This window comes from Melospiza melodia, chromosome 9, assembly GCF_035770615.1.
Source record: "Melospiza melodia melodia isolate bMelMel2 chromosome 9, bMelMel2.pri, whole genome shotgun sequence".
NCBI lineage: Eukaryota > Metazoa > Chordata > Aves > Passeriformes > Passerellidae > Melospiza > Melospiza melodia.
The window spans coordinates 30,119,601-30,146,871 of record NC_086202.1 but is presented as its reverse complement, the minus strand read 5'-3'; the positions used below and the strand labels follow the sequence as shown (position 1 = coordinate 30,146,871).

At 43.9% G+C, this 27,271-nt stretch overlaps 1 protein-coding gene across 1 annotated transcript in view; it reads right to left on the bottom strand.

Annotated features, from left to right (window-relative positions):
• IPMK (inositol polyphosphate multikinase) overlaps positions 1–24,138 on the bottom strand; it is a 31,034-nt gene extending 6,896 nt beyond the window's left edge. The window contains exons 1-4 of the mRNA XM_063164070.1: positions 23,913–24,138; positions 19,767–19,852; positions 6,574–6,670; positions 3,717–3,889 (exon numbers count right to left, since the gene is read on the bottom strand). Coding sequence (XP_063020140.1) covers positions 3,717–3,889; positions 6,574–6,670; positions 19,767–19,852; positions 23,913–24,138 — 582 coding nt within the window. The remainder of the gene's footprint in view (positions 1–3,716; positions 3,890–6,573; positions 6,671–19,766; positions 19,853–23,912) is intronic.
• Positions 24,139–27,271: the final 3,133 nt, after the last annotated feature.

Genomic DNA, 27,271 nt, shown 5'->3' with positions numbered 1-27,271 from the left:
CTATTTATCTAAACATTCCCTAATTTTTACTTTTTTTTTTTTTTTTTAGCTTGATTTGTTGTAGCTAGACCTAGACCACAGGTGACGACAGTGCACACATCCCTGTTCCCTTGAAAATGCAGCACAAGAAGGCTGCATCCCTGCTCCCTCATTTCCAAGACTACACTTTGATATTTCTCTGCCCATTTTGCTTCTTTACTCCTCTGGACTGCTTTGACTGAGTGCTTCACATGACTAATTTCACCCCCAATGCTCTGACAGTCAATATACAGTTTCAGTCAAGTCCTTACATAAATAAGTTGTAGAATGAAATTATGCTGAAATTTATCCAGTGGAAAAGCAAACTATTAATCTGCTAAATAAAAGAAACTACAACACTGCAATTAAATCATGAACCATCTTTAAAATAGCTTAATACAGTAATTTTAGACTCCCAGAACTTTCATGAAGCATCTCATTAGAATAAATTTCTTTTATGTAATAAAAGACCACCTGCTCCAGCTTGGAAGATTTTTTTTCAGGGCTTTTGGTTGGTTTCTTTGGCTTAGGGTTTCATTTAATTATTTATTTATTGTTTCATGGATTTTTTTTTTGTTTGTTTTCTTTTAGGTTTTGTTTTGCTTTGTCTTCCTGTTCCCTTAAACATCAAAGCTTGAATTAGACTTACAAATGTAAAAACCCCCGTTCTGGTAATTTTTCAGTCTAGAAGAATCTGAACAGTAAATGCAAAATTTAATATTTTTGACTTCCCTCCTAAATCTTGTTACTAGCAGATCAGAGCTTGTGAAAATTACCATGATACTAGAAAGAGTTCATAAAAACCTCATAAAATAGAGTCAATTACAGTCTATTTCTGCAGGAAAATATCCTGCAGAATCATGTGCTGTAGATTAGAAAATTCACTTGTAAAACCAGCTTTGATTATTATACATTACTGCCTGCATGTTCATGGGCACTAACAATAGAAGTCAATGATGGATTATAATGTTAAAATTACATAATCACCAGTTTGTGCTTTAAAAAAGCACTTCAGAAATATTTTGGAGTAAGTGAGATTGCAATCGATGCCTGGAAACAAAAGGAAATCTGCAGGATCTGGGAACTGTGGATTCCAAAGGGCTGTGAATGTGAAATGAGAGCACAGCCCACACATTGTGCTCACACTCAGCAGCATGAGAATGCTCTGTATTTAACATTGCCTGTGCTGGGAAGAGATTTCTTACCTGTTTGCATGTGTGCTACTGAAACCATATTGCAATTTGTATTTTTGCCATTGCCACAGTATCTGAGACTTCCAACTTCTTTATAAACTCTAACTACTTCCATAACAAACCATGTCCATTCTGACAGAATCCCAGAATGATCTGGTTTCAAAGCTGCAATCCCCTGCCATGGGCAGGGACATGTTTCACCAAACCAGGCTGCTCCATGTCCTGTCCAACCTGGCCTTGGACACTTCAGGGATCCAGGGTTAAACTTCAGGGATCCAGTGGTTAAAAAAAGGAACTTCTCCACTAGGTGCAGAATTGTGCTTTTAAACAATGTTCTTAAAATAACTGTGCTTCCTAAATGTGTCTCCATGCATTTATTCTGTCTATTCAATGTGTTAAGCTAAATACAGATCACATGCCAGAAGTGTGTACATAAATTAATGCTGGGCTAGACAGGAGACTCCTATTTTTAAGGACACACCACACATATTTTATATATGAACAGATGACTGCTTGTTTACCAGTGCAAAAGAAAAAGCTGTTTCAATAGCCTTTTGGGTAATAAAAATACACTGTAAATAGCTTTTGGGCTAAAACCCCCACCTGTAACACTTTTTTGCTTGTATCTCTTCATGACAACTTATACAATGGGTGCTTTAGAAAAAGCTCAGTTACAGTCTCTGTTTTTCCTGGCCCTCTCCTTCTTGGCCTTGTAAAAATTTACCCCACAAGCCTACCTCCCTGGTAAAAAACCACTGAAAAAAGGAGAGATTAAAACCAAACCTCTGTACTTCTTTGCTACATCATGTTTTGTCCAGTGAACAGGAACAACCTTCATCCAGCCATGAGCTGTTCTGGGCTGTGTATAATCTGTGCAGGAGTGTTTTATAATATAGCCAGAATGTTGCAAAAATAAAGCAAGCACAGAGAACACCCCACAACCAAGAGGCAGAAAACATGCCTTGTGAATTCAGACTTTACCAAGTGCTGTGTGAGGGCAGGAGGAACCTTTTCAGTTCTCTTTGGAAAACAACTTCCAACTTGTAATTGGGCGCCAAAGGCAAAAATCCAAATCTCATCTAGTTAAACACTGCATGGAAAACTGCACTACTTGGGAGAATCATCATTACACATCCAGTCTGAATTAGGGGATTGAAAAAAATTCCGCAGGACAAAGGCACAAATGAGTGACAATGTCAGAAACAATAGTCACAAGCATGCCACAGAAGCAATCAATCATCCCTTTTGCACTGTCATGAAACATAGGACATGAAGTACATTGTTTTACCAATGAGATAAGAAAGGTCACATAATGACATCAACCAAATCCAAAGCTATAATCTCTAACCTTCCTTTTCCATCCAAACTGTTTGGCTGTTTTTTGATTTAACTCCAACATTCTTGCTCACAGGCTTATGTAATTACTACTCATGACCACTATAATTTATATAGCAGCTTATCTCAAGGCAGACTGAAGGGCTGGGAGGCTGGGCAGCTCTGCACAAAACATTACAGAGATATTAGAATTATCTGAACAATGGTGCAATCTGGCTGCTGGTGCTATTGAACAGCAAAGGGGAAGCTTATCAAAGTCTCCAGCCATTTATGCTGCACAGCTTGAGGAGCCCTGGCTTTGTGTATGAGAAGAAAAACAAAAATCCCACATCAAAAAGAAAACTATTCCTGTACCTATCATTGCAGAAAAAACTACTCTGGAATTCCATCAGTGACATCAATACATTTCTCTTACTGAGCCACAAATGTTCTGTACAGCTTTTCTTTACACTGAAGTTTTAAAGTAGCCAATACACACATATTGACTCTTAGTATTTCTAAGAATACTAAGAATTAATAGGGATGTCTCCATGTCCAACTAACCTTCCCCTGACAGCTGCTCCTTGAGTGTGTAAATATCAAAAGAAGTTTACTTCTGATGGAAAAACTTTTAAAATGTAAAACGTAAGCAGCTGTTCATGGCCATATGCATCACCTCTGAGAGCTTACTTACTCTTCCTTAGACAGAAAAAATATCTAATATTGTTTTTATTTAAAAGCAGAGTATAAAGATGAAAAATGTGGAGGATACAGCTCATTACTGAATTATTAGAAAGACTGGTTCAGTATACAGATCTCTGATATAAGCCTGAAAGAACATAAACACACAAAAATCTGCTTAATAATTTTAAATATCTGTCGTGGTGGTGAAGAATGAATTGCAACTACATTCAATTTTAAATACTGAATATTAGCCCATCTCTTGTACACATTTACAGTGCCCAGGTTGCAAATAGCTTGTCCTAATGGACACAGCCAAGTTAAAGAATGGTTTAGGGCAGTGCTTTGGAAGTGATTTCACAGCTGATCCCAGCACTACCCAGACATTCAGGTGACACTGTATTTATGTACAGCTCAAGAGGATTGCTGTCTGCTAGGAACACCAGTTGCTGTACCTGGTGTGGGACAAGAGGAGCATAAACTAAAAGTGGAGACAAAACAAGTCCTTACCCTCATTCCAAGAACCAAAAAGCCAATCTCTTCCATCAGAGGGTACTTGCTGACCTGCTGCTGTATCTTCTCTGCTGAAGCATAGGGATCATAACTTTTCTGACCTATTTTCACATCCATTATGCAGGGCTTGTTAAACTTACGGGTCACATCTTCCAGTTTTAGATATGTATCTGTCAAAAAAACAAAACTTCTGTTAACAGTGGGTCACAGCAAAATAATTACATAGCTTCTGCTGAGCACCTGTGGAGGAACGTGAAGAGTTTAAGGCTTAATATCACATGAATTCAAGAGTCAAATTTGTCTCTGAATGCAGGCTAAGTCATGGTCACTGACACCCACAAATTGTATTGCTATGAAAATATACATGCTTTCTTGTTTAGAAAATTGTATAAAATTAATATGCATTAACCTAGCATTCAAATTCCAATTATTGCCCAGATAAAATCCCCGAGTAGCTTTTATTAGGTCACTAACATATCACAAAGAGCATTACTAACCACATACAAATGCAGGTTTGCAGCTGTGTGGCTACTTTTGCAATTCAGTTGGTCTCCTGTGTCATTTTAAAAATGAAGAGAACATTTCAGTCCTGGCCTTCAGGGGCTGAAGTGCAGCTCATTTTGTTTCTTTTTATGCCACTCCCATCTACACTTGTTTCTCATGGACACCTTTTGGGGAAAATGCTCTTGGGATCCTAGGCTGCCTTTCATCCATTTCTAACAGCTCTTTGGCTGGACTAAGAAACCCCAAAAGTACTTGGAGTGCCTGAAGATTTAAAGGAGTATCTAAACCCTGATGGAAATTATCATTACTAGCATGACCCCCACACTCACTATCAGAACTGAACAAGGGAATTGAATCAGTACCCAGCCAGCTCCCAGACAGCTGCACCCACCTCCAGCCCTTGCCAGGACACAGCATAACCAACACAGCCTCAACACTGGCCTCATTCTTCATATGTGCTGTGTAAATCCACCTGTCACCAGGCACAAAATTCAAGTCTGGTTTTCCTTCCAGTACAGCCTACTCCACAAATGTATTTTTTTTGGCTTTAATGCAGTTTGAACACAAAAAACCGTTGTATTATACCCCATTCCTGCAGTATGATCTAAAATGGGATTGAGAGAGAAAGCAAAACTAGCTTAAAGTTTAAAGAGGCACAAAGTGCCTCATCTGAAAGCTGTACAGCCAGGTAACAAACCAGTCCCACTCAAGATAAAGGGAACAAGCAACATTTCATTTACACTTAATAAGCAGAAACACTTTTTTAAGGAAAAGAAATAAAAGGACTTGTACTACTTTAAGTGACTACCACTGATTGTCCAGAGCTGTGATCCCAGAGCCTGCAGAGCAGTGACTGCCAAGGGAAAGGTCAGGCTTCCAATATCAAGTCTGCAGCAAACCTACAAACGTATCTTCTATCTACATTTAGGAACAAGGTACACACACACTCTGCTAAGCTCCATCAGCTGCAGCAACTCTGATTTCTATCAAGACTACACAGAGCTCATTAGCACTACAGATAGCAGAGTTGGAAGTGCAGTGTTTTGGTTGAACTGTTGCCACAGCTTTCTATGAAGAGGACTCATGATAGTGCACAGCCTTTTCAAGAAGCAAAACAAACAAAACCAAAAGTTTCTCTTCTTTAAACAGTTATTCCTACTGCCTATGTCTGATTGACTGGGGGGGCCTCCCAAAACCCAACCCCACGGTGCACAGTGCTTTTGAATCCTCAAAGCAAATGAGCAATGTGCTGAATTACTGTCTCTTGGTTAGACCACATATTTTCACATCTTAAGATCACACTGCAAACAGAAAAAAATTATTTGCAATTGAGATGGAATATTAAGTGAACTCCATGACAGATTAAACTGTGAGGGAAGGAAAAAGATAGCTCTTGTAGAGATATTTGAGTTAGTGCCAAACAGGAAAGCATGAAGGCAAATCTGAGCTGAGAAACTGCTGGTACTATCACAATCTTGCTTTCAGTTTTTCCTGTAGATATTACACCATGTCTTTGGATACTGTCCTACTACTTCTTTGGAAAACAAGCCTGTCAAGCATAAGCAGAAGACAGTTATTTTAAAGGAGCATGACATCTAGTTTGATGCCCACATATTCAAAGAGATTCCATGGCATCCCTTTGTGTGTTCCACAAGCTCCATTTCCCCAGTGTGAGTTAGAAAAGCCCCCAGAAGAAAATCTAGTTTCTAATACAGCAATATCTATTTTCTCTTGAAGACACAATCTTCCAATTGTTCTACCAAAACCACCCTTTTCTTCCTGACTCCCAATGTTATACAAACACAAATTTTAAGACACTAGATCTTTATTTCATTTAAACCAGTAACAGGGGATGACAAGCAGAACTTCCCACCACGACACCTGCTGAATTAAGTGCTTTGGGTGGTAAGGCACAGTGATGGGATCCAGGCTCTGGAGAAACAGCAGCAGATTCCAGTCTGAATGCTTCCCCAGCCCCAGAGTATCCATCTTTCTTCCACACCCACAAAGTGCTTCTTCCTTTGATCTCCTGGCTGCACATGACCATGGAACCAGCCCACTCCTCCACCACAACCTCACCCAGAGCAGGAGCAATGGGCAATGTCCATCAGGCCCAGCTAGTCAGGAAACCTCTGCTGTTCAAACAGCCACACCCCATCTTCCTGGTGAGGAAGACTCCAAAGATCTAATCCAGCCACCAGACTGCAAACTGGAACCAGTTGTTAGAGGGAATGGCAGTGGGTTCTAAAACAAGTCCAAAAAAACCCCACAGAGCTCACAATTGCCAAAAATTCATCTCCAGAAATGTTTTCCAGGAGGTTTGGATGAAGAGGTAAAATTAGAACAGTACCATTTGGTGCAGTAGGTGGTGACCAGACACCGAAGTATTTTGGCAGATATTCCCGCAGCTCCAGCAGAATTCTGTCGCAACAGTCGGAGTCATAAACCTGAAATAAAATAGGGAGGCTTGCAGAGATCATTTTAAACATTCATTTCTGCTGCTGGGGGAATGAACAAGCAGCTGCATGGCACTTGGCAGCTGGCTGGGGCCAAACCATGACAACTTCCAATTGTCCCATAATTATATTTTCTTACAGTATTTGTTTTCTTAAGTCTAAGATATTTACATTACATTTTAAAAACATACAAGATGAAGATGATAATTATCCCAGTCCAACATAAATGAGTGGCATACTTTCTTTCAAATTTTAAACTGCAATTGATGCATCAACCCTAAGCACAATTTATGGCTCAACTTGAATAAAAATCTAAACTGTGATTGTTAACTTTAAAGCTTAACTTTTGAAAAAAAGTGTTCTCACATTTGCATTCAAGACTGTGTAGGATTACTGCATTGTATTATAGATCCAAATCTTTTTAATTTCTATCAGGTAAAGTATAGAAGCTCAGACTAGACAGCATTTTCTCATCTTCCTCAAGACAATTCATGTAGAGACTATGCACATTTCAAATATATTTCTTTTCATTTGCTTTTAATGCTTTCAGCATTTTTTTCAACTTCTGTAGGAAAAACAGTAACAGTTTGGAAACAGCAGCTGGTTTCTATTTCTGAAGGAACAACTCTGCAGGTTAAATGAAGCTTTGGATACTATCTGTTATGGAATTGCATGACTGTTACCAGTTTGCAGCATGCTAAGAGGTTTCAAAACCATTCCCTTGCCCAGATTCCCCCATCCCACCCAGTGATGTAGTTGCAGACATAGGGGATTGCCTCCATCATGCTTCCACAAGCTTTGTAGACTGAAAGATCCATATCTACACCAGTTACAATGACTGTCCCAGCATTTAGGAGCCATCTCACCCCACTCCCCACAGAGATGTCCCAGCTGTGCTGCCATCACAGTGGTGTCGTTCCCTCAGCCCTACCCAGGGTGCTGCACAGTGACCTGCCATGCTCAGGGTTCTGCTGGCACTGCAGGGCAGCCAGAGCCCACTGCAAAGCTGGCAGCAAGGCAAAACAAATATCAGGTGCTAACAGCTCTGCAGACTTGGCTCAGCTCACTGTCAGGCCACGTTGAACCACTCTGGGGGATATCTGCCAATAGCAGCTACAAAGGGAGGTAATGCAAAATACAAACCTGGAGTGTGATGTTAATGCAGCTAGAGAGAAAAAAAAATGGATCTGAAGTCCACAGGCTATTTTAGAGCATGGAGGCAAGCCTTGGCTCTGCTCACCAGTGCCAGGAACTCGACACAGCACCTCATACAGCAGCACTGTTAAAATTAGTTATGGGAGTTTGTCCTAAATTGAGGCTTCACTGCAAAAATCTCAAACTAGGTGAACTCAAATCACCAGTGTGCTTCTAACAGAGGGACTTCTCCACAGCTGAAGCAGGGCTCCCCTGGCCTTGCACCAGGCACAGTTCTGACACCCTCACTGTCAGTGGGCAGTGATCAAGAGCATGATACACCCATGCTGACTGTGTGCTAAGGGATGGAATTTGACCCATTCCTTGAACCAACTCATGGTATAGGCCCCATTTAAAAGAGACTAAGGCAAAGGGCTGAATCCTGAAAGCTCAAAGTAGACAAATATTGCACAGTGTATTGCAAAACTCTGGGGTACACCCAACACCACACCCTCTGCCACTACTGTTGCTATCTTAAGTACAGAGAAGTTGCTGGGTGTGTGCCTTTACGTCACAGTGTCACATCACAGGGCACTGACCTCTCTGCACATGCCATGGTTTGACAAGCTGGCATGGCCACTGAGGACGACACATAATTGTATGTCTAAGTCCAGTTTCCCTCCATTTTAGCATAAGCTGGTATGCAGGTACATTGATAAGATAAAAAACCTTGCTTGCCCCTGTGATCAGTGTATTTATACAACATTTCCTCACTGAGCCTCAGGGGTGCCAGCAGAGGACAGTGTGCTTTCTCCAGCAGACTGCAATGTAGCTTGATCGTTTAATGAAGAAAAGAAGTTAAGGGTGGAAGAGAGGGGAAGATGAGCAGCAGGCAGAATCTGAGGCACAGACCTGATCCCTGCTCCCTCTGATAACAGCTCAGACAGCTCTGCAGGCAGCACTTTCTGGGCCAGCACTCCAGGCACTGACTGCTGCCATCACTTCATGCTGTACACAAGTAGTACAAACCCAATTTTTGTTTACTGTGGTAGCTTATGATCACAGCACCTTACATCCAAGGTAGGGCACTCCACTGCACTAAAGGGGCACTAATGCTCTTTTCTCAGATGAGTTTGAGGAGATCTGAGAGGCAGAAACCATCATATCTTTTACATGGGAGCAAGTGCATGTAAACAGGTCAGGACTGAGAGGAGCAATGGAAACCAAAAGTACAACAGACAACAAGGAGAAACACTGAATGCAACTGAAAAAATAGGCAAACACAGAAACTCATTTACTTAATTTATTAGCAAAAGATTCTCAGAAAGTGGAATGTCAGGAGACACTTTGGTTTTTTTAAGAGAGTCAGGACCCTTGACTTACTTTTTAAAGTAAGTCAACATTAGGCCATTAAACTTTGCAACTTAGCAAGTAATTCTGAGTATGTTCCTGTGTATTTCAAATAGCAGGATACAACAAAGATACTCAGATAATTTATAATGGGATGTAAGAGCCCAAAGTTGAGACCAAATGAGGAAAAGAGCTCCAGAAGCAGTATCTTCCAAGGAGTCTATTCCTCAATAACCGGATATAAAACATTTTAAATGGAGACAGAACTCCCAATAATGCATTTTCCAGTATCACTACTTTGACATAACAGAACTAACTGCATTACTTCTGTCTCTCAAGAAGTTATCTTGCTCTCAGAACCAGTAAGAAACTCCCCTCATAACTGACATAACATTTACAAGGCACTTATTTGACCTTAATACAGACCTCAATCTTAGCCTGTAATGTATTCACATGTCAAACAAGAATAAGCACTCAATTAATAAAGATCAGAAGAAGTCATTTGGTGTGGGCAAAGCAACAAAACCAGACATTTCAAGACTTATGCTCATTCCTATGCAGGACAGAAACACTTCTGTTCATCAGAACTGGGCCTCATGAGCAGAACACATGTCATGGGCATTTGTTCTTATTTCATACAACCTGGCAGCAAGCCACAAAATACCAAATATAAATGCAAACATGATAAAACCATCCCTAAAGCTACAGGAAATGCACCTCATGCCCCAAAAGGTATTGCTACCAATACTGCTGGAAGATTCCTGAAAAATACAGGTTATCACTCACCTCAGGAAACCCTTAATAAATAACCCATTAGATTTTTACTTACACCAGCAATATTCCAATTTTACTTCAAGAAACAGAACTTTTTTTTTTTAATGTAACAGTGGAGGTCCATCTCTCCAGCCAACACTGACAAATACAACCAATTTCTGTGTTAGCATATATAACATCTTTATCCAATAAATCAAGAAATGCAAAACAACTCTATGCCAGCTCAGCCTGGGGAGTTATCCCCTCTACATATCACAGGCCCCATTCCTCCAATTGCACAGACTGAAAATGTCCCCAGAAAAGCAAGTAAATAGGATGCTGACATCTGGAGAGCTCACAGCATGACCATTACAAATTACAGCCACTAACTCACAGGAGGAACATGCTCCAGATATGTTCTGTGGCAGATACTCTAACAGACACCATGAAGTCATAATTTCCAGTCATGCAGGACTTTTAATTCTGAGGCTTATTTACCATCCCTAAGTTTTTTTATCCAAAGTACACTCTGGGGTTTCCTGTAACAGATTAAGCTGCTTTTAATGCAAACAGGGGCTGCTCAGGACAATGGGAATGTTCTTTCCCTTATTTAAAACACAACATTTAGAGTTTTTTTTTCTAAAGAGTAGCTAATGAGTTAAATGATAGAAGGAGGGTAAAACAAGTGTTGAAATTTCAACAGGAAACTAACTATAGCAGTACAGACCTGTCTTGAAATGTCCTGATGAAAAAATATCACTTGGACAGAAAAGTAATCCATAGAGAACCTTCTAAAGTACATTCAAGATCTAGTTTAAGAATTTGTATTTTAAAGCTGTATTTGAGTAGGAAACTTGAAGTGTCAGAGCAGGCATATCAGTCTGAAGCATCACCTTTCTTTGCTGCCAGCTACCATAAACTGTCCCTAAAGGCAGCAGCACTACAGCCTGCAGAGTCCCACATTACACAGCCAGCTGCCAACATCAGGCAGAGAATTCACTGCCCACCCTGGGATTTGAGACTTTTTTGAGCAGTTAATGCACCTAAGTCATGCACTTCAATTAGCAAATGCAAGATTTACAGATGCTAGGGCAACCTCAATTCCCTCTTCCATTGGGTGTGTATTATATCCCAGACTTTAATTACCTGAGCACACACTGCATTTCCCTCCAGACTCTTACATCAGCCAGTTACACCAGGCAATGGCAAGGGTCAAAAAATTGAGGTTGAAACAGCAGCTGTGATTTTAGCAATTCATATCTGCTTGGTTCTACAACTCAGACAGCCCTGGGCTTTTCCTGAAGTGGTGCCATCATGGTTTGAGCTGTGTCACAGAACCTGTTTCCACAAAAATGACTGTCATTGAGCCAGCTCTGCTTGCATTCAAAATCTCATACCACAAGAACTTCAGAAGTTAAATATCTGTGAGTGATGTTACACCAAATACTACCATAGCAAATTGCTTAATTTACTATCTAATGTGCAGCCATATTAATGAAATTGCAATCACTTCCACTGAAAACACACAGGGAGCACTCCCTGCCAGCTCATGGTGAGTTTTTCAACAACCATCATCCCCAAGTCCTTCTCCCAGGGCTGCTCCCAGCCCCTCTCCTCCCAAGCTGTTGCTGTGTCTGGGAATGCAGGGCAGGACCCTGCACTTCCCTTGCTGAGCCCCTTGAGTTTCCCCTTTCCCACTTCTAAAGCCTGTCAGGGTTCCCCAGGATGGCCTCCCTTCCCTCAAGTACATCATCAGTGACAACATTACAAGCCTGTCTGGGTTCTTTTTAAATCTGGAAACTAGAATTCTTTTTGGAGACTGAACTTAATCTGTTTTTCTTTCAAGTAGGCAACCTACACTTTCCTCATTCTGTCAGTTCACCAACCATATCTTACTTTTAAATGAACTTATAATGAGAAAGTATTTTCTGTCTAACACTAACATGTATTAGTAAGTTGATCTATATTCTAAAACATTCATAATTAAAGTCTGAACAGTATTTGATCCAAGCTGAAAAAGCACTTCCATGACCCTCCAGCAGAGCAGGAGCACTTTGCTGGGTCTTAATTCAATTTAACATACTGTGCATTTTCACTTTATTTCCAACCAGATCTACTCTTGGTAAGGAATAATCCTCAAAATCAGGTTGCTGAGAGAACTGGATTTTTTCCTGCTTATTTGCATAGACTACAGACTATTCAGTCTGTTCCCAACTCCACCCAGTAGTTCCATAATTGCATCAAATTGCAATAATGGCCTTTTACTGTCTCGCTTTTTAAAGGGTTTCCTAGATTGATTAAAGTGGGTTGTAGTTGATTCTGTGATACACAATCCTCAAAGAGCATGGGAAACAGACACTCACCAGATCCTCCTAGGTTCACTTTCTACTGTGTGGTGTGTTTCTTCCAAACTGGTTTTTGCTGCAGAGTGCAAGAACCACAAAAATCTGCCATATTTTCCAAGTCCTACTGGCCAGTCATTTAATAGTACAAAAAAAAAAACATTTATAGAGAAGTAGTAGGAGCTCAGCAGATTCTTACAGCTACATTTCATCTTTCATCTCTGTTAGACAACTCCTAATGTGAAACAAGATCTGAATTCCAGCTGCCAGTATTTCACAATTTTATCAAAAAACCATTTTTCTTCTCATTAGTTAAGAATTACTATGTGTCCTTGCCTTTATTACCATTACCCAGGCTCATGGTTAAGAGGCAACTTCACATGGTGGTTTGCTCATTTCCCCAGCAAAAGAGGATCCCTTCTAGACAATTCCTGAGCAGAGGAGTGATGCTGAGGGCAGCAATGAACTGCATCAGAACATGCTCACTGTGCTTGCCAACAGGTAATGTGGACACTTCAGCACCAGTATCTCCTGTGGCAGATCCAGATGTACCAGAATGAGGCACAGCCAAAGATCCTTTTGAGCTACAGCTCCCAATGCAGCAGCAATGAAAGGCATGGGCAAGGCATTGCTTCCAAAATAAGATGTTAAGAAAAGCAGGCATCCTGTATTTATGTCCATACAAGACTGCAAATCAAAACCTCAGCCAGAGACATGATCACAGGATAAGGATATTTTAGTACACAACAGCAGCACAATGGCCATCATCCACTCCTTTTTCAGCCAAGGATTATCATCTAAATCAAGAGTACAAAAGCACTTGACTGAGCTTACAAAATAGGATAACTTCTCCTGAAACAAGACGTACTGTGCCTCCCCAGCCCCTTTCCTTTCCTGTCAGTAGCACAGAACAGTTTATGGAACACAGGCTGCCTTATCATGATTTATGCTATATAGGCTTCAAGGGAGCTGAGCCTTATGACTCAGTTCTTGAAATTCTGTGCAAATTCAGGCCAAAACCCATCTTTCAGACTGCTGCCTTCATTTTATGCCATTTGGTGGGGTGGGGAATCACCACAACTCTTCTGCACTGCCTGAAGCTTTTAGAATACTAATTAAAATTAGTAAGAAAATAAGCAAGCATTGAGCAGTAATGAAAATACATAGCCCAGGAGCTGCAGCAGGTTATTGAGAACAAAATAAATAAAGCAGTAAGGAAAAGACTACTGCTGATGGTCCAAATGGGCACAATTCCTGAACATTTCTTCTCTTTAATCCCAGAGGCACAAGAACTGTGGTTTCAGAAATATTAACATAACTGGGTTTCACTAACACATGATCCCCTGGGTACAAACTCAAAGACTGACTGTTAAAAAAGACAGCAGCAGTTGCACAAACAGTATTCACCCTGCCTGGTATCAGGCTGTAAAATGAGCTAGTGAGTTATGAGAGAAAGCAAAACAAACACAGGTCATTGCCCTATGGAAACTGCTTTTCAATGCATCCAAAGGAAACTTCAGAACAATTGTGCAGCAACCACAAAACCATTCCTTCCTAGCTTTCAAGTGCCTAACTCTCACCTAACCATTGTAAATCTCTTCCACATGTTGGAGCTATTTGTGTCTCCTATATCCTGGCTTTGTTTGTAGGACACATAACAAGAGTGAAAAACATTTTCTGCTATCTCCGCTGGTAACAACTTCCTTGCATTCAGATTCGATGTCAGCAGGACTCAAACCCTGACCTGCTAGAGCAGTTAACAGAGCCATCACTAACTGGGCAGGGTGGAAGATTTGTTAACCACAAGAGCCAAGTGATTAGCGGAATTATCTTCTCACAATGCTGTGCAGTTAATCATCTCCCTTGGTTCACAAGCATTGGCCAGAGGTAGGAGTTACCAGAGCTGAGCTGGGAGAACCCTGTCCACCTTTTCAATCCAACTTCCCAAAATCACCCTTGCACCTGGGACAGAACTCTCTGAGAATTTGGGTACAGCTTGCATTACAACAGCCTTGGAAACCTTATACCATTGCAGCAATGAAATTTGGAGCTATGACATGGCAACACCAGTAGAACCAGCTGTGACAATTCTGAGTTACAGCCAACAGGGAAAAAGAAAAAGAAAAAGGTACCCACGGGAAGCTGCCCAAGCTGCAGGAGCTTTCCCAGGACAGTTTTCAGCAGGTAGCAGGAGGAGGGAAAGTGTACTACACATCCCCCAAGTGTCACACAGTCACCACAGTCAAACTGAAGGGCAATTCTAATAAAAGTTTACAGGAACACTTATTGATCTGTTAAGCATAAAATCCCAGTTTATTAGCTGTTCCACTAGCAAACTTTAAATTTCAGTAGGCCATGCTCTGAAAAGTTACACACAGTAAGAGGTTTACAGCAGCACTGAGTGAAAGCCAAGATCAGAAGTCAGAGTAGCCATTTCCAAAGAGTTCACAACCTTCTCTTGTTCCACTGAACATTAACAAACACTCCATCTCTTCATGCTTAACACACAGCTTGTAAGAAAGCACAGTCACAAAGATAACAACTCTAAATTCTCTCTTCCTCAGTTTTCATAGAATCACAGAATGCTTTGGGTTGGAAAGGACCTTAAAGACCTTCTTGTTCCATCCCCCTGCCATGGGCAGGAACACCTTCCACCATCCCAGGCTGCTCCCAGCCCTGTCCAACCCGGCCTTGGGCACTGCCAGGGATCCAGGGGCAGCCACAGCTGCTCTGGGCACCCTGTGCCAGGGCCTGCCCACCCTGCCAGGGAACAATTCCTAATGCCCAATATCCCATCCAGCCCTGCCCTCTGGCAGTGGGAAGCCATTCCCCCTCGTCCTGTTCCTCAAGGTCCTTGTCCAGATTCCCTCCCAGGCTCTATTGGTCGAAGTGGAAGAGGCTCTAAGCTCTCCCCAGAGCCTTTTCTTCTCCGGGCTGAACAACCCCAATTCCCCCAGCCTTACTCACAGCAGAGGTGTTCCAGCCCTCCCATCACCTTGGAGGCCTCCTCTGGACTCACTCAAAGAGCTCCATGTCCCTCCTGTGCTGGGGAGCCCAGAGCTGGAGGCAGCTCTGCAGATGGGGTCTCACCCATCCCCAGCATCCCCTCCCTTTTGGTGCCCACAAAAGCAGCTGTCCTGTTTAAGGCTTGACATTCCAGCACCCTCCCTCTCCTACAGGACAACAGTTTGTGCAATACTGCATTCCTGACATGACAAACTGAGGAAAGCCTCGTGCTGGAGAGCTCTGAAATGCAAAGGCAGAGCTGTTCTAGCACAGAGTGCAATGGGGCACAGCCTGCTGGGGCTGGGACAGGAGCCCCACACCCAGCTGAGCACTGGGTTATCTCACACTGTAACTTTTTCAAAGCACACTATCCTCACATTTTTCACCTCACCTGGTGCAACAGATCGCTGCAGGAGTGCTGATAGGTTTCCTCCCTCTGTCAACACTGCTGAACTAAATCAGAGCATTTCAGCAAGGATAAATGAGCCCTGGCATAAATCAGGCTGAAGCCAAACCCAAAACACACTGAGGAGCAGGCCACTGCTGTGCATTTCTCAGCGTGCTTGCTTAGGCAGCCTACCATGAACTCACAGTGCCTTTAACCAATTTAGTCTCTCTAACTGGAAAGGCTACATTTTCAAACAACACTATTTCCCTGTTCCCACATCCCTGTATATTGCTGCCTCCCAAAACCCCTTTAAAAGAAGTCCTTTGGAGCACCTCCACCTACACAGAGCATTGCCATTACACAGAAACAACTGATCAGCAGTGCAGATAGCCCTTAAATAAACAGCACCTTTATGCCTCAATTAGTTTCATTCCCTTGTTGCTCATACCTATTGAAAACAAAGTATTTTGGAGCTATTCAAGGTTTAAAAAAATGGTATTTTTCTCTCACAGATAAGGGTACCAGAATACCAAGCAAAACACTCCATGGCTGTACAGGCAATGTTTGTAAGGAGTTCATGCCCTCAGGTACTGCAAGGATGTTAGCAGAAACAAAATTAAAAGGTTATTATTTTGATTAGATAATTACTCAGATTTACAGAACTCAACAGCAAGTGGACATTACAGCTAGAAAGTCACACTCCAAAGAGAAGTTAAACAGTGCACAGTAAGCTATTAACAAACCAGTTAAGCTATTAACAAACAGCTCATTGTTTTACTGTGTTTTATCATAGAAGGTATTCATGATAATCTTATCATGCTGGTTTTCCCCTCCCTAAACACAGGGCAAGCCCCTTCCCTAGCAATAGAGAATGAGACAGTGCTCTAGTAGATAAAAGTTTAATTGGTGAAATCATCTCTTACAAAAAAAGACCTCTGTTTTATTTTTTTTTTTGACTGCTAAAGGTAAACCACTGAATGAAGAAAACAGAAAGGTAACCTGACAGCAGCCTGAGTAGGTATTACTTCAGCAATTTTCCAGATTTGACAGAGACCTGTGAAATTCTTCCAAACTTCAGCTGCCACCTGCTTCTGAGCAAGTTTTGGATCATTGACCAGTATTTTGCAGTCTTCCTCAAGTTTCCATTCCAAAACAGAATCCCAGTTTGCTTTGGCTCTACTGGTAAGTACTTAGCACCATGCTCAACAGAAAATAAGCCATCAATAACAAGGGAAGAAACATCTGATTCACTGACAGACTTCTATCTCTGTCATGGTCAATTATCAGGCTGCAAGCAAATCCAACAGTTTCAGAAAAAGAGAATAACAAGGGAAGAAACATCTGATTCACTGACAGACTTCTACCTCTGTCATGGTCAATTATCAGGCTGCAAGCAAATCCAACAGTTTCAGAAAAGGAGAATTTTTTTGTCAAAACAGAAGATAATATCCACCTGGTACCACAATAAATATATCAGAGTTCCAGTCAAACTTGTCCCTTAATGCCTCATTATCATCTATCACGACACATTCCCTGCAGCTGCCAAGTGCTAGGGCTGCTCACTGAAATACCATTTCCTGCTTCTTGGAAGAACTTCTGCTTCAGATCTGCCATAGCTGCTCTGCAGCTGACTCATCAGCTCAAACTGAGACACGCTCCACTTCTTGCTACCATAAACCACAGAGCTTCTCAGTTACTTCCCAAGAGGAGGTGTGCTGGTCCAGAAGGGAAGATTCCCTCCTTGTTTCTCACCCAGGTACTGGGGCACTAATTTTCATTCATGCTAGAATAAGGTGAGATGCAAAGGGAGCAATAACATACCCACAGACAAAACAGTTCTAAGCACATATTGAAAAAAAACAGGAGCAGAAATTAAAAAAAAGTCACAATTAATCCATATATGCTGTTGGACAAACATCTGCTTTGATCTTACCAACCAACCTGCTGTTTTGCCCTCACAAAGGGAGAGCTTGGGACTCATCAGGCTTATTTCACTTGTTTCATTTCTGCACTGTTTCTCACCATCTCCTGTACATGGCCACCTTTTAAACAACTCCTTGTCTCAAGAAGCAGTGAAATTATCCTTCCCTCCATCTCTGGAGGCTCATCAGCCTTCTCCAAGGTGATAATATCTCTGATTACAGCCCACAAGATGGGCTGAACTCAGCCACCAAAGCAGGGCAGTCTTGCTGTTGCTCCCTTTGCTTGTCAGCTTAGTCCCCTAAACTGCCAGTACACTACCAAAAAAAAGGAAGTTTTGCCATCTTTTAAATAGTGAACTTTATATATGAACTTCAAATATGAAATGTCAAATTAGTTCATAAATGTCCAAAAAGCACCATCCTGGTACAAGGTAAATGGCAGGAATGGGAAGAAAGGCATTTATTTCCCTTTTGGCAACAATGAGCTATTGGATCAGCTCGAGCTGCTCACAGAACTGTACCCTACCCTGAACCTCCCAACCCAGAGCAATTATCATCCTATATGATAATATCTAGTGCTCAGATGTCTAAACCCACATCCCACAGCTCTTGCCTGAGAGTAAACATGATTGCAGGTAATCACTGAAGAGCAACAAATCCCCAAGACCTTTCTCCTGTAATTTCACCACCACAACACACATGGGCGTGCTCTCCTTCCCTCCTCCCACTAAAAAGCCTCCTAATGCACACACAACTAACCAGGTCTACATCTTTCCCTTTCTCTGTTATTTTATGGCTTATAACAAAAAAAAAAAAAAAAACAAAAAAAAAAAAAAAACAAAAAAAAAAACAAACAAACCAGTGTTTGAAGCAGCCCAGCAAAGCCTTAGGAGACAGAACAGAAGCTCACTCTGCAAGTTACCAGCATTTCTCCACAGCCAATAACAAGCACACTAAAACAGACACCCCCTCTCCAAGACTCTGCCCAGGTGTTGCTCACAGCTTGTCACATCAGCCTAAGCTTAAAGAGGCAAAATTATCAAGTCTCTGATGTGAAGAGTTCATGTGCAAGCAATGCCTCAACTTACCCCCCTCACCTGCAGGCTCCAGGCAGGGACAGCATGTTAGTGCCTTTGCCTGAGGATTTCACAGCACAGAAGGTAGCCTGGTGCCTAAAGGAGTTTGTTCAAGCTTCCTCCTTCTACTCAGGTTACCAGTCAGGCTGGATGGCATATTTCTTAACCTCATCTCAATGGGAGTCACAGAGAAACTCAGAAAAATATTTACATTTAACTGGCTCCCAGTAACTCAAGACTGCTGTCCTGTCCCATCATGAGAATTATCAAATACTGCCAGTATGCAAACATCCTGTTCTCTTAAAGCACCTTGCTTTGTGTGAGACATTTTCATGAAATCTGCAAGGTCTTTTGGTAACTTAAATAAATACCCTTTTAGGGAAAAAGAAACCTACCAACCAAATCCAAACCAAACACCACAACCAGCAGAGGGTCTCAAGACTCCTCTTGCACCAAGCATGAAGATTGTAATAGCTTTTTGTACCTAATAAGCCATGGAGAGGCATGGCATATCAACCTGACACACAAAAACCACATGACAGACTGCCACAGGCAGGTAGGAGAGAGCAGGCTCTACAAACTGGTCACAGGAAAGCAACAGCTTTCCTGGTGTGCACTTGTTAAAGTTACTGATAAAGCAAACTGAAGATAAGCAACAGGGAAAATACAACTGAAGTCAAATCAACTTGATAGGTTTGATATTTATTGACTTTTTAAAGGAGCTGAGTTTTAATACAGTGAACAGAGCAATACTTCTAGCAGTAAACCAGGTTAGGAAGAAGCATACAACATGCTAAATTTAGATGTAAGCACTTTTGAGAGACTTGGCTACGTGAGAAAGTTGGGATCAAACATACAACCCTTTAAACACAGACAGGAGATAAGGCTTTTCAATAAAATCTTAGATGCTGTCAAAGTCTGCTGTCCTATGAACAACCAAACAAGCTTAAATCCTGTGAGTGCAGCAGGTCTGGCATGCAAGGAGCAGAGAGTTCTAGAGAGCACACAGCATGGCAGGGGATTTAGGCTGCACTTTCCCAACTGCAATGATAAGGATTTACCTCTGCAGGAAGCACAGCCCCCATTTCAGCCTCCCCCACACGGAGGGACCCTCACCTTGTTGTAGAACTCCTGCTCCCTGGGCCCACGGGGTGGTGGCTGCAGCTGCTTCAGGACAGTTCCATCTGGATGCTGCAGTATGCCTACAAGAGAAGCATTTCCTTCAGGGCTTAGTTTTAACAGGTACAGCTTTCTTTTCGCCTTTTCTTCCTCCCAGAAATAGTGATTTCACCATCAAGGACAGCCTATTGAAAAGCTGCACTGGTTCCACAGCACACATAATAGAGAAAATTATCAGAATTATCAGCTCCAACACATAACCCTTAGCAGAGGTTTGCTTGCATTCCTCTTATTTCTACTCACTGAATAATTTCCTGAGTGTAGCTCTGCCCAAGGCCAACACAGTACTGGGATTTGACATTAAAACTTCCACCCCCAAAAACCCCATCATTAACGAAAAGAGATTACACAGACACTCCCTTTTTAAATAATTCATAAATTGCTTTCCAACAATGCCAAGACTTTAAAGGAGTAGCACATTTAATGCATTTCCCACTACTAGAGCAGATATAAATGTCCTGTGGATGTACAGCTACACTAGAGGCACAGACAGAGTATGTCTTTACTACAAGAAGTAGCATCCCCGCAGCACTCCAAGCTATCAGATGTATTTGTATCACTCCTAATTACAGTACAGAATTTCATCTCAGCCAGGCAACACCTCCATCAAGCCTACACAAAAAACCCTCCAAAATGCCCTCATGAAACAGGCCTATGACTCTCCAGTCACCAGTATTTCTGAAGAAATGCAGCTGAGTATCTGAGGATGCTCAAGACATGGATGTAGGCAAGAATGGAGAGAAGTAACTGCATCCCTCTGAAATGTGGGCTGTGTTGCACCATTAGGTTCAACACAAAACTAAAAATCCACTGCTGGAAATGAATTTTTCTCCTAGGATATTCATTTCTAGCATTTCAGACAGTAATTTATTTTGCTTAGAAGAATAGAAAAAATGTCAACTGTATCCAAAATAGGTTCTATTTTCAACTGAGAAAATGTGAGAAAACAGAAGAATGAGCCTGGAGCTTTGCATCCCAAAGAGAGTTTGCAGTTATAACAGCAATTGTGTTTTTCACTCCTCAAAAACCATTATCTATGAATGGCTCTGTTGTGCAGTCCTGGAAACTAAACAAAGTTTTTAGAGACCAAGATGTTTACTTTAAAACGACCACCAGACTTAGAATAGTTGTTTCATTAGTTTGCTATGCCAAAGATTTGCTTTTAAAATTTGCATTATACAGCTCTCAAATCATGTTTCTTGCCTAAAGTTGGATTTTATACACTTTTCAAAGCTAGAAAAATATTGCCACACTTGTGCAGGGTACCAAAGACAAGGGGAGCTTGTGTTCTCCCTCCCTGTGCCCTTCTGCATGTGCTGGAAACCACTCTGCAAAGTGCACCCAGTACTTCAATGGCACATGTTCCACATGGGAATTGTTAACAATCACATTAAAATAAAATAGGTTAAACATTACAATGGGTTTTATAACACATGCTCCTCAAAAATCTGCATTTTGCCTTTGATAAGCAAACAATCTACAAGGCAGAAAGATCAGGCAAAGACTCCTGGAAGCAGAATCCACACACTATGGGGTTTACATATTATTTGAAGAGTTGAATATAAACTGACATCCAAAGTTCCCTCATTCTCTGCATTCTAGAACACTTACTGAATTATTCTGTCACTGAGACTGGGGCAGGCCTGAAAACCAGAACCATGTTTCAACATTCACCACAAAGAGGTAAAATCCATAACCTTCCTTCCCTCTGATCTACAAGAAGCACAGATCACCACCACCTGCAGATCATGCCAACAGATGGATGCTGGCCATGGGTTCAGCACAGACAGGGAATAGGACTGCTTTAATATATGAAAAAGCAAATTAACAGAACTCTGCTGAAAATAAAACCCTGAAATATCTCACAAACGTTTCTCCCTGGCTGGGGGTGCAAAGCTTGCTGCCACTCTGAAATGAGCAGCAAGTCACTTTGAGGGACACCAACCCCTTTAGCTACAGAACCCCACCACTGCCTTGGGGACCCCCAGCATTTTGCAGGCACCACACTCAGGCAGGTGCAGGGGGCTCCACAGGTGCCACATCCCACCAGGTGCTGTCTCTCTCTGCCTGCCTAGGGAATTAAGCTACAACCCAAAGTCATTACTTTACTCACTACACATGATTTATCTGGGAAGCACTACTGCACACAGCTTTCAACAAAAGGGCACTCACAATGCACAGCAGCCTAATGTCCACACATGCAGGCAGAGAGGCTCTGAGAGGCCTTTCTCTGAAAGGCAGTGACAGGGAACAAAGGGGGAAAGAAAGGTTATTCAGGAGAAATTTTACTGTGTACTTTTACTAAAAAAAGTAAAAGTTCAAAATACTTTGGATACCTTCAAGTCCTCTGTCTGTTTGTATGTGGGAACAGAAGGGAAAATCAAGTTATAAAAATGAGAGCTGTGAGTACCAGAACAGCTTTGCTCTTCAATATAAAACAGTTTCCAAGATGAGAACATCAACCATGGAGGTGCCTCTGCAGAAAAGTCTTGGGCTTGCCCATGAGATGTAGTGGAGCAAGCTTTACCTAACCCACTGCAGTGGCACCCAAAACACAGATGATCACCTGTGCTGTCTGACCTCACTGCAGTAAGACTGATGAGCCAAAGGTGAAGCTCTCCCTGACTGAGGCTTTTTTTGTCTGATCCCACCTCATGCTATGATGCATGAAGAGGGAACACACCCACCTTCAAGGACCCAATGCACCTCCACCTACATTTTACTGCACTGGCTGCAATGGGGCAAGAATTACTCTTCTGTGGAGATTATCAGCAGCAAGACATGCCATGGAAACAGCCTGCAGATAAGACAAACTCACAGCGCCCTTACTGCTATAATTCCAGTCACGGATGATCTAAAAGGTTGTGAAGTTCAGCCCTTGGCAGGGGCAGAGAATAATGTTTTTTGTTGAGATTATCTGCAGCAAGGCACACCGTGGATGCAGGCCCTAGATAACCAAACTCCCAGTGCCATTAGTGCTGTAATTGCATTCACTGATAGCTGACAGGGTTCTGTAGCTCAGCCCTGGCCTATTCAGCAGGGGCAGTTCCTACAGCCAGGGTCCAAAGGCAACATGCCAGCAGGTGCCCACTATAGCTCCTCTCAGAGAGCACAGTGCAAACTGAATGGATGCACACCTTCCATCTGGCCGAGGGGCAGGACTTACCCAAAATGCAATGTCCTGGAAAGGCAAGAAATGCCATTTGGCAACATTAACTTGGCCACTTGCTTTGGCACTGCCCACTGCCTATGCTAAGAGGCCCCTCCATCAGAAGGGCCAACACCTTACTCCTCACCATGGAGCTAAAACAGAAATTTAGAGCTGGGGGAGGCATACTGTATCCTCATGTCTTGGTATTATTAGATCGCTTCCTAGCCATTGGCTCCAATTTATCGTCAAATAAACAAGCAAACAACTATAGCTTAGCAATAATTTGCTGAAGTTTCTGGTGGCCACAGGTTCAGGTGGTCCCGTTAGATAAGCCACGTTTCTGACATCTGTTCTGAGAAAAGCAGCATGCTGTCACTTCAATCTCCACTTTTAAAAAGGTGCCTGATAAAATGAAGCTGAACGGCACAAGTCCTTCGGTTTAAGGGTGCCCGATAACCACCACGTCCTGACAGACTAACGCCATTTAGGAAAAGCACCAGAAGAATGAAATTCAGCAGGGGTTTCACCGCTCCATCCGCAGCCCGTGTGTAGCGGGGAGCTCACCGGCCGCCCCTCCGGCCTTCCCGGGCCGGCTCCGGTTCCCCGGCGCTGCCCCAGGCCCAGCCCCGGCCTCCCGCGCTGCTGCGGCCCCTCGGGCGGGCAGGTGCGCCCCGAGCCCGGCGGCGGAGCTCAGCAAGGGCCGGTCCTGCGCTCGGCCCCCGGCGCCGCTCCCGCCGGCACCGACCCTTGCCCCGGCAGCCACAGAGCTGCCCCCGCGCCGCCGGGCCGTGAGGGAACGCGAAGCCAAACGCGCCGGTCGCAGCCGGTCTGGGAGAATTCAGCTAAAGGAGGGGAGGGTGGGGGTGGGAAGAGCTCCCTCGCGGTTGTCCCGCCAGGCCCGCCGCCCCCTCCCCGCGCCCGTCGCCGCTCACCGCCTTTATCCTTGCCGTACATGTGCCCGGCCACTTGGTGCGACAGCGGCACGCATCCGTTCAGTGCCCGCCGCCGGCCGCCCCCCGCCGCCGCGGGGCCCGGGGAGGCGCCGGGCACCGGCTGGGCCGCGGCCTCGGCCTCCTCCGACTCGCCGCGCCCGCCGCCCGCGCAGCACCCGCGCCCGCCCTCGGGGCGCCCCGCCGGCCGCGGGGGCTCCGTGGCCATGTCCCGGCGCTGGGGGGCTGCCGGCGGCGGGCGGGGGATGGCCGCGCTCTGCCGGCGGCGGCTGCGGCCGGGCCTCAGCGGGCCCTGCGAACCAGGACGCGGGCGGCGAGGGCCCGCGACTCCATCACCCCGCACCGCGCCGTCCGCCCACCCCGCGCTAGGGCTGGGGCAGCGGCAGCGACCGCCGCCGCCCCGCCCCGGGCGTGGCTCCGCCTCCGCCGCCCGGCCCGGCCCGGCCCGGCCCGGCCCGCAGCGGGACCGCCGCTGTGCTGACGATGACGGTGGCCCTGGTGGCGCCGCGTGGGGCGCGGCCCCGGCAGGAGGCCTGGGCGGGCAGCGCCGGTTCAGCGGACGCTGGAGAAGGGAGCGGGGCCCGGCCGAGCGGCCCCGAGGCGCAGGGCGGCCGGGCAGCCCCAGCCGCGGGCACCCCGGCCCTGGCTCCCCGCGAGAGCCGGCAGAACCGAGCGCTGGCGGGCAGGGGGCGTTCCCTCCGCTGGTTCTCGGTAACCTGAAATACCCCCGACTCCTCTTCGTTTTTAAATAAATCTACCGTCACGCCGGGGTTTGTTCCATTTCTTCTGCAGCAGATCGGAGTGACTGCAGGGAGATCCAGGGGAGGGGTGCAGTGTAAACCTTGACAGCTGACAAGGAGCCCTTAAAGCAGCCTAAACCAGAACCTTTCCACAAGCTCTATGTGCTGGTTGTGCATTATAGATGAGTGCACCTGGCCCAACAGCAGATTAAACTGGATAACAGATTAATCTCTAAATTGAATTTTACCTCCCCATGATCAGAGGAAGGTGTGTATGCCCCTGCATTCACTCTCAGGACCCCAAAGCTTGGCTAGGAGACTTCATTAACACTTCACTAGGGCTCATATTACCTCTATTTGGCAGCCTGTAATTACTGCCTTTTCTTTTTGCTGTTTCTATCCCTTATAAAATGAGCAGATTTCTGTGAATACTAATCTGTACTTTCGCTATCATATCTGCCAGTATCAGGTTCTGTTTAGCATTAACAGGACACAGAAACAGAAAAAAAAGGCCAGAGACAGGAAAATTAATTTTAGCAGATATAGGTTGTTTTCCCAGGTTTTATAAAATGGCCTGATGCATATTCCAGAATTGGCATTAACATCAGAGAAACCTCGATATGACGAGCTTGGCTATTTCCCACCTCTTCCTCATCCCATAGCTGGGAGATGTGGAGATGTGGCAGGGGCTTGGGAGAAGTGGCAATTTAAGGAATTTACTGGGGACATCAAAGTATCAAAAGAGCAGGAAGGTCACAGGGAAAGTTAAAATTTGCAGAGTGAGAGAAAAGAGCAAAACATAAATCTGTTGAAACTGAGTTTCTTAGTTCATTGTTCATGGAAGAGTTTGTTGTACACACTTAATTGGCTAAGGTGGTGCAGAGAGGGGTTACAACTCAGCAAGATCCTTCCTGAAGTAACAAGGCTGGGCAGAAAACATTTCTTCCTCCTGAATATCCCCTTCTCATCAGTCATTACTGTACAGCCCTAAAGATCAAGAGCCAGATGGGTGCAAAAGTCAGCTCCTATCTTCAGATACCCAATGATGAATTTTCTCAGGGAGGTGCTGGCACAGGAAATACCACAGATTGGCCAACCCTTGCACAAGAACTAGTGAGGTGTACAGTGAAAAAATGCACAAGTGTGTGTGTCTGGCAGAGAGAAGGCTCCCAGTCTTGACAGCAATAGCTGCAACAAAGTTTGGATGCTAACCTGAGCCTTGCAGAAAGGTATTTCCCTCTGCAAAGATGTGAGGCACTTCAGCTAATCTGGATCCAAACACTGAGAGAAAAACAGAGATGGCATTTCAAAGCTAAGTGCCCATCTAACACGGCAATCTGCCTGAAGTCAAAATCTCGGTGGAAGAAAGAATGGGATTAAAAGGCAAAAAAACCTGGAATTTAAAGATTATTCAAGCACCTAGTCCTCAGTGGAGCTGCTAGATACTCTTGCAGCTAACAGAAGTGTGCCTGGAGGGCATTAAAAGAAATACAAAAGCATGAGTAATTGGAATAAGTAAACACTGACTCTTTCCTTTTCCCTGACATTTGCTTTAGTCAGATTTATGCATACAGAAATCAAGTGACATGAGACTATCCTCCACTCACTCATTCCACCCTCACACTTCAGCACATGGAGCTCACTAATCTTTCTGGGAACTTCTCCTAAAATGAAACAAGTGAAACAGAGAATAGCAGAAATGACAAATAATTCCTTTCTCCACAGTGTGATCCTGTAAGAGATTGCACTGAAAACTGAACCTACCAGCAAGATTCCCAAGGAAATTTCTCATCTCCAAGCTGTGTGACTGCACTCCAAGAGAAAGCAGAAAAGCCTGTGAACAGCTTCTAAAGGAGTGGTATTTGTTTGAGAATCTCCTCCAATTCTCCTGACAAAAGGCATTTGGCAAAATTATACTTAATTCTGGATGACTCTTTCCCAGTCTTGCTGAAGATCACTCTTCCCTCAGTCAGCCTGATGACAATGTACAGACCAACAATGCCTAGAAAACACCAGGACTGTGTTTGTGCTGTGCAAGGATGTGTCATGGGCAGATTGCACAGCTGCCCTGAACTGAGTGAGGATTACAAAAGAATCCCCTTCTGCTGAAATGAAGGCCTTTTTCAGACACAAAAGCGAGTTAATAACTAACCACAAGACGCACAGTAGTTTAGAACAGGAAATGAGCTCCTGTTTAAGTGGAAGTGCAGCAGGACATTAGGTAAACAGAGCAGTGGGGCTGGGTCTTTGCCAAAATATCAATCCTCTAGAAGTGTGCTAATAGCAAACTCTGCTGCATTTTTCACTGTACCTTCACATGGTTCACAGCCACCTCTTCCATACCTCACCAAAACTACTGCTCCTTTGCCAGAGCAGTGCTTTCTGCAAGGTCTGTGTGAGAGACGAGGATCTGCTGCCCACAGAGCCACTTCCTGCATCAGGCTGCTGCGTGTGCATAGCTCCTGCCAGCCCGAGAGATTGCAACAGAGCCAGCCAGGACCAGACATGTGGGCTGAGAGCAAATGTCCATCACCCAAACCAGGTATCTGCTGGGCAGGCAGGAACATCTGCAGTGGGGCTCCTGCAGGCAGGGAGGGCTGT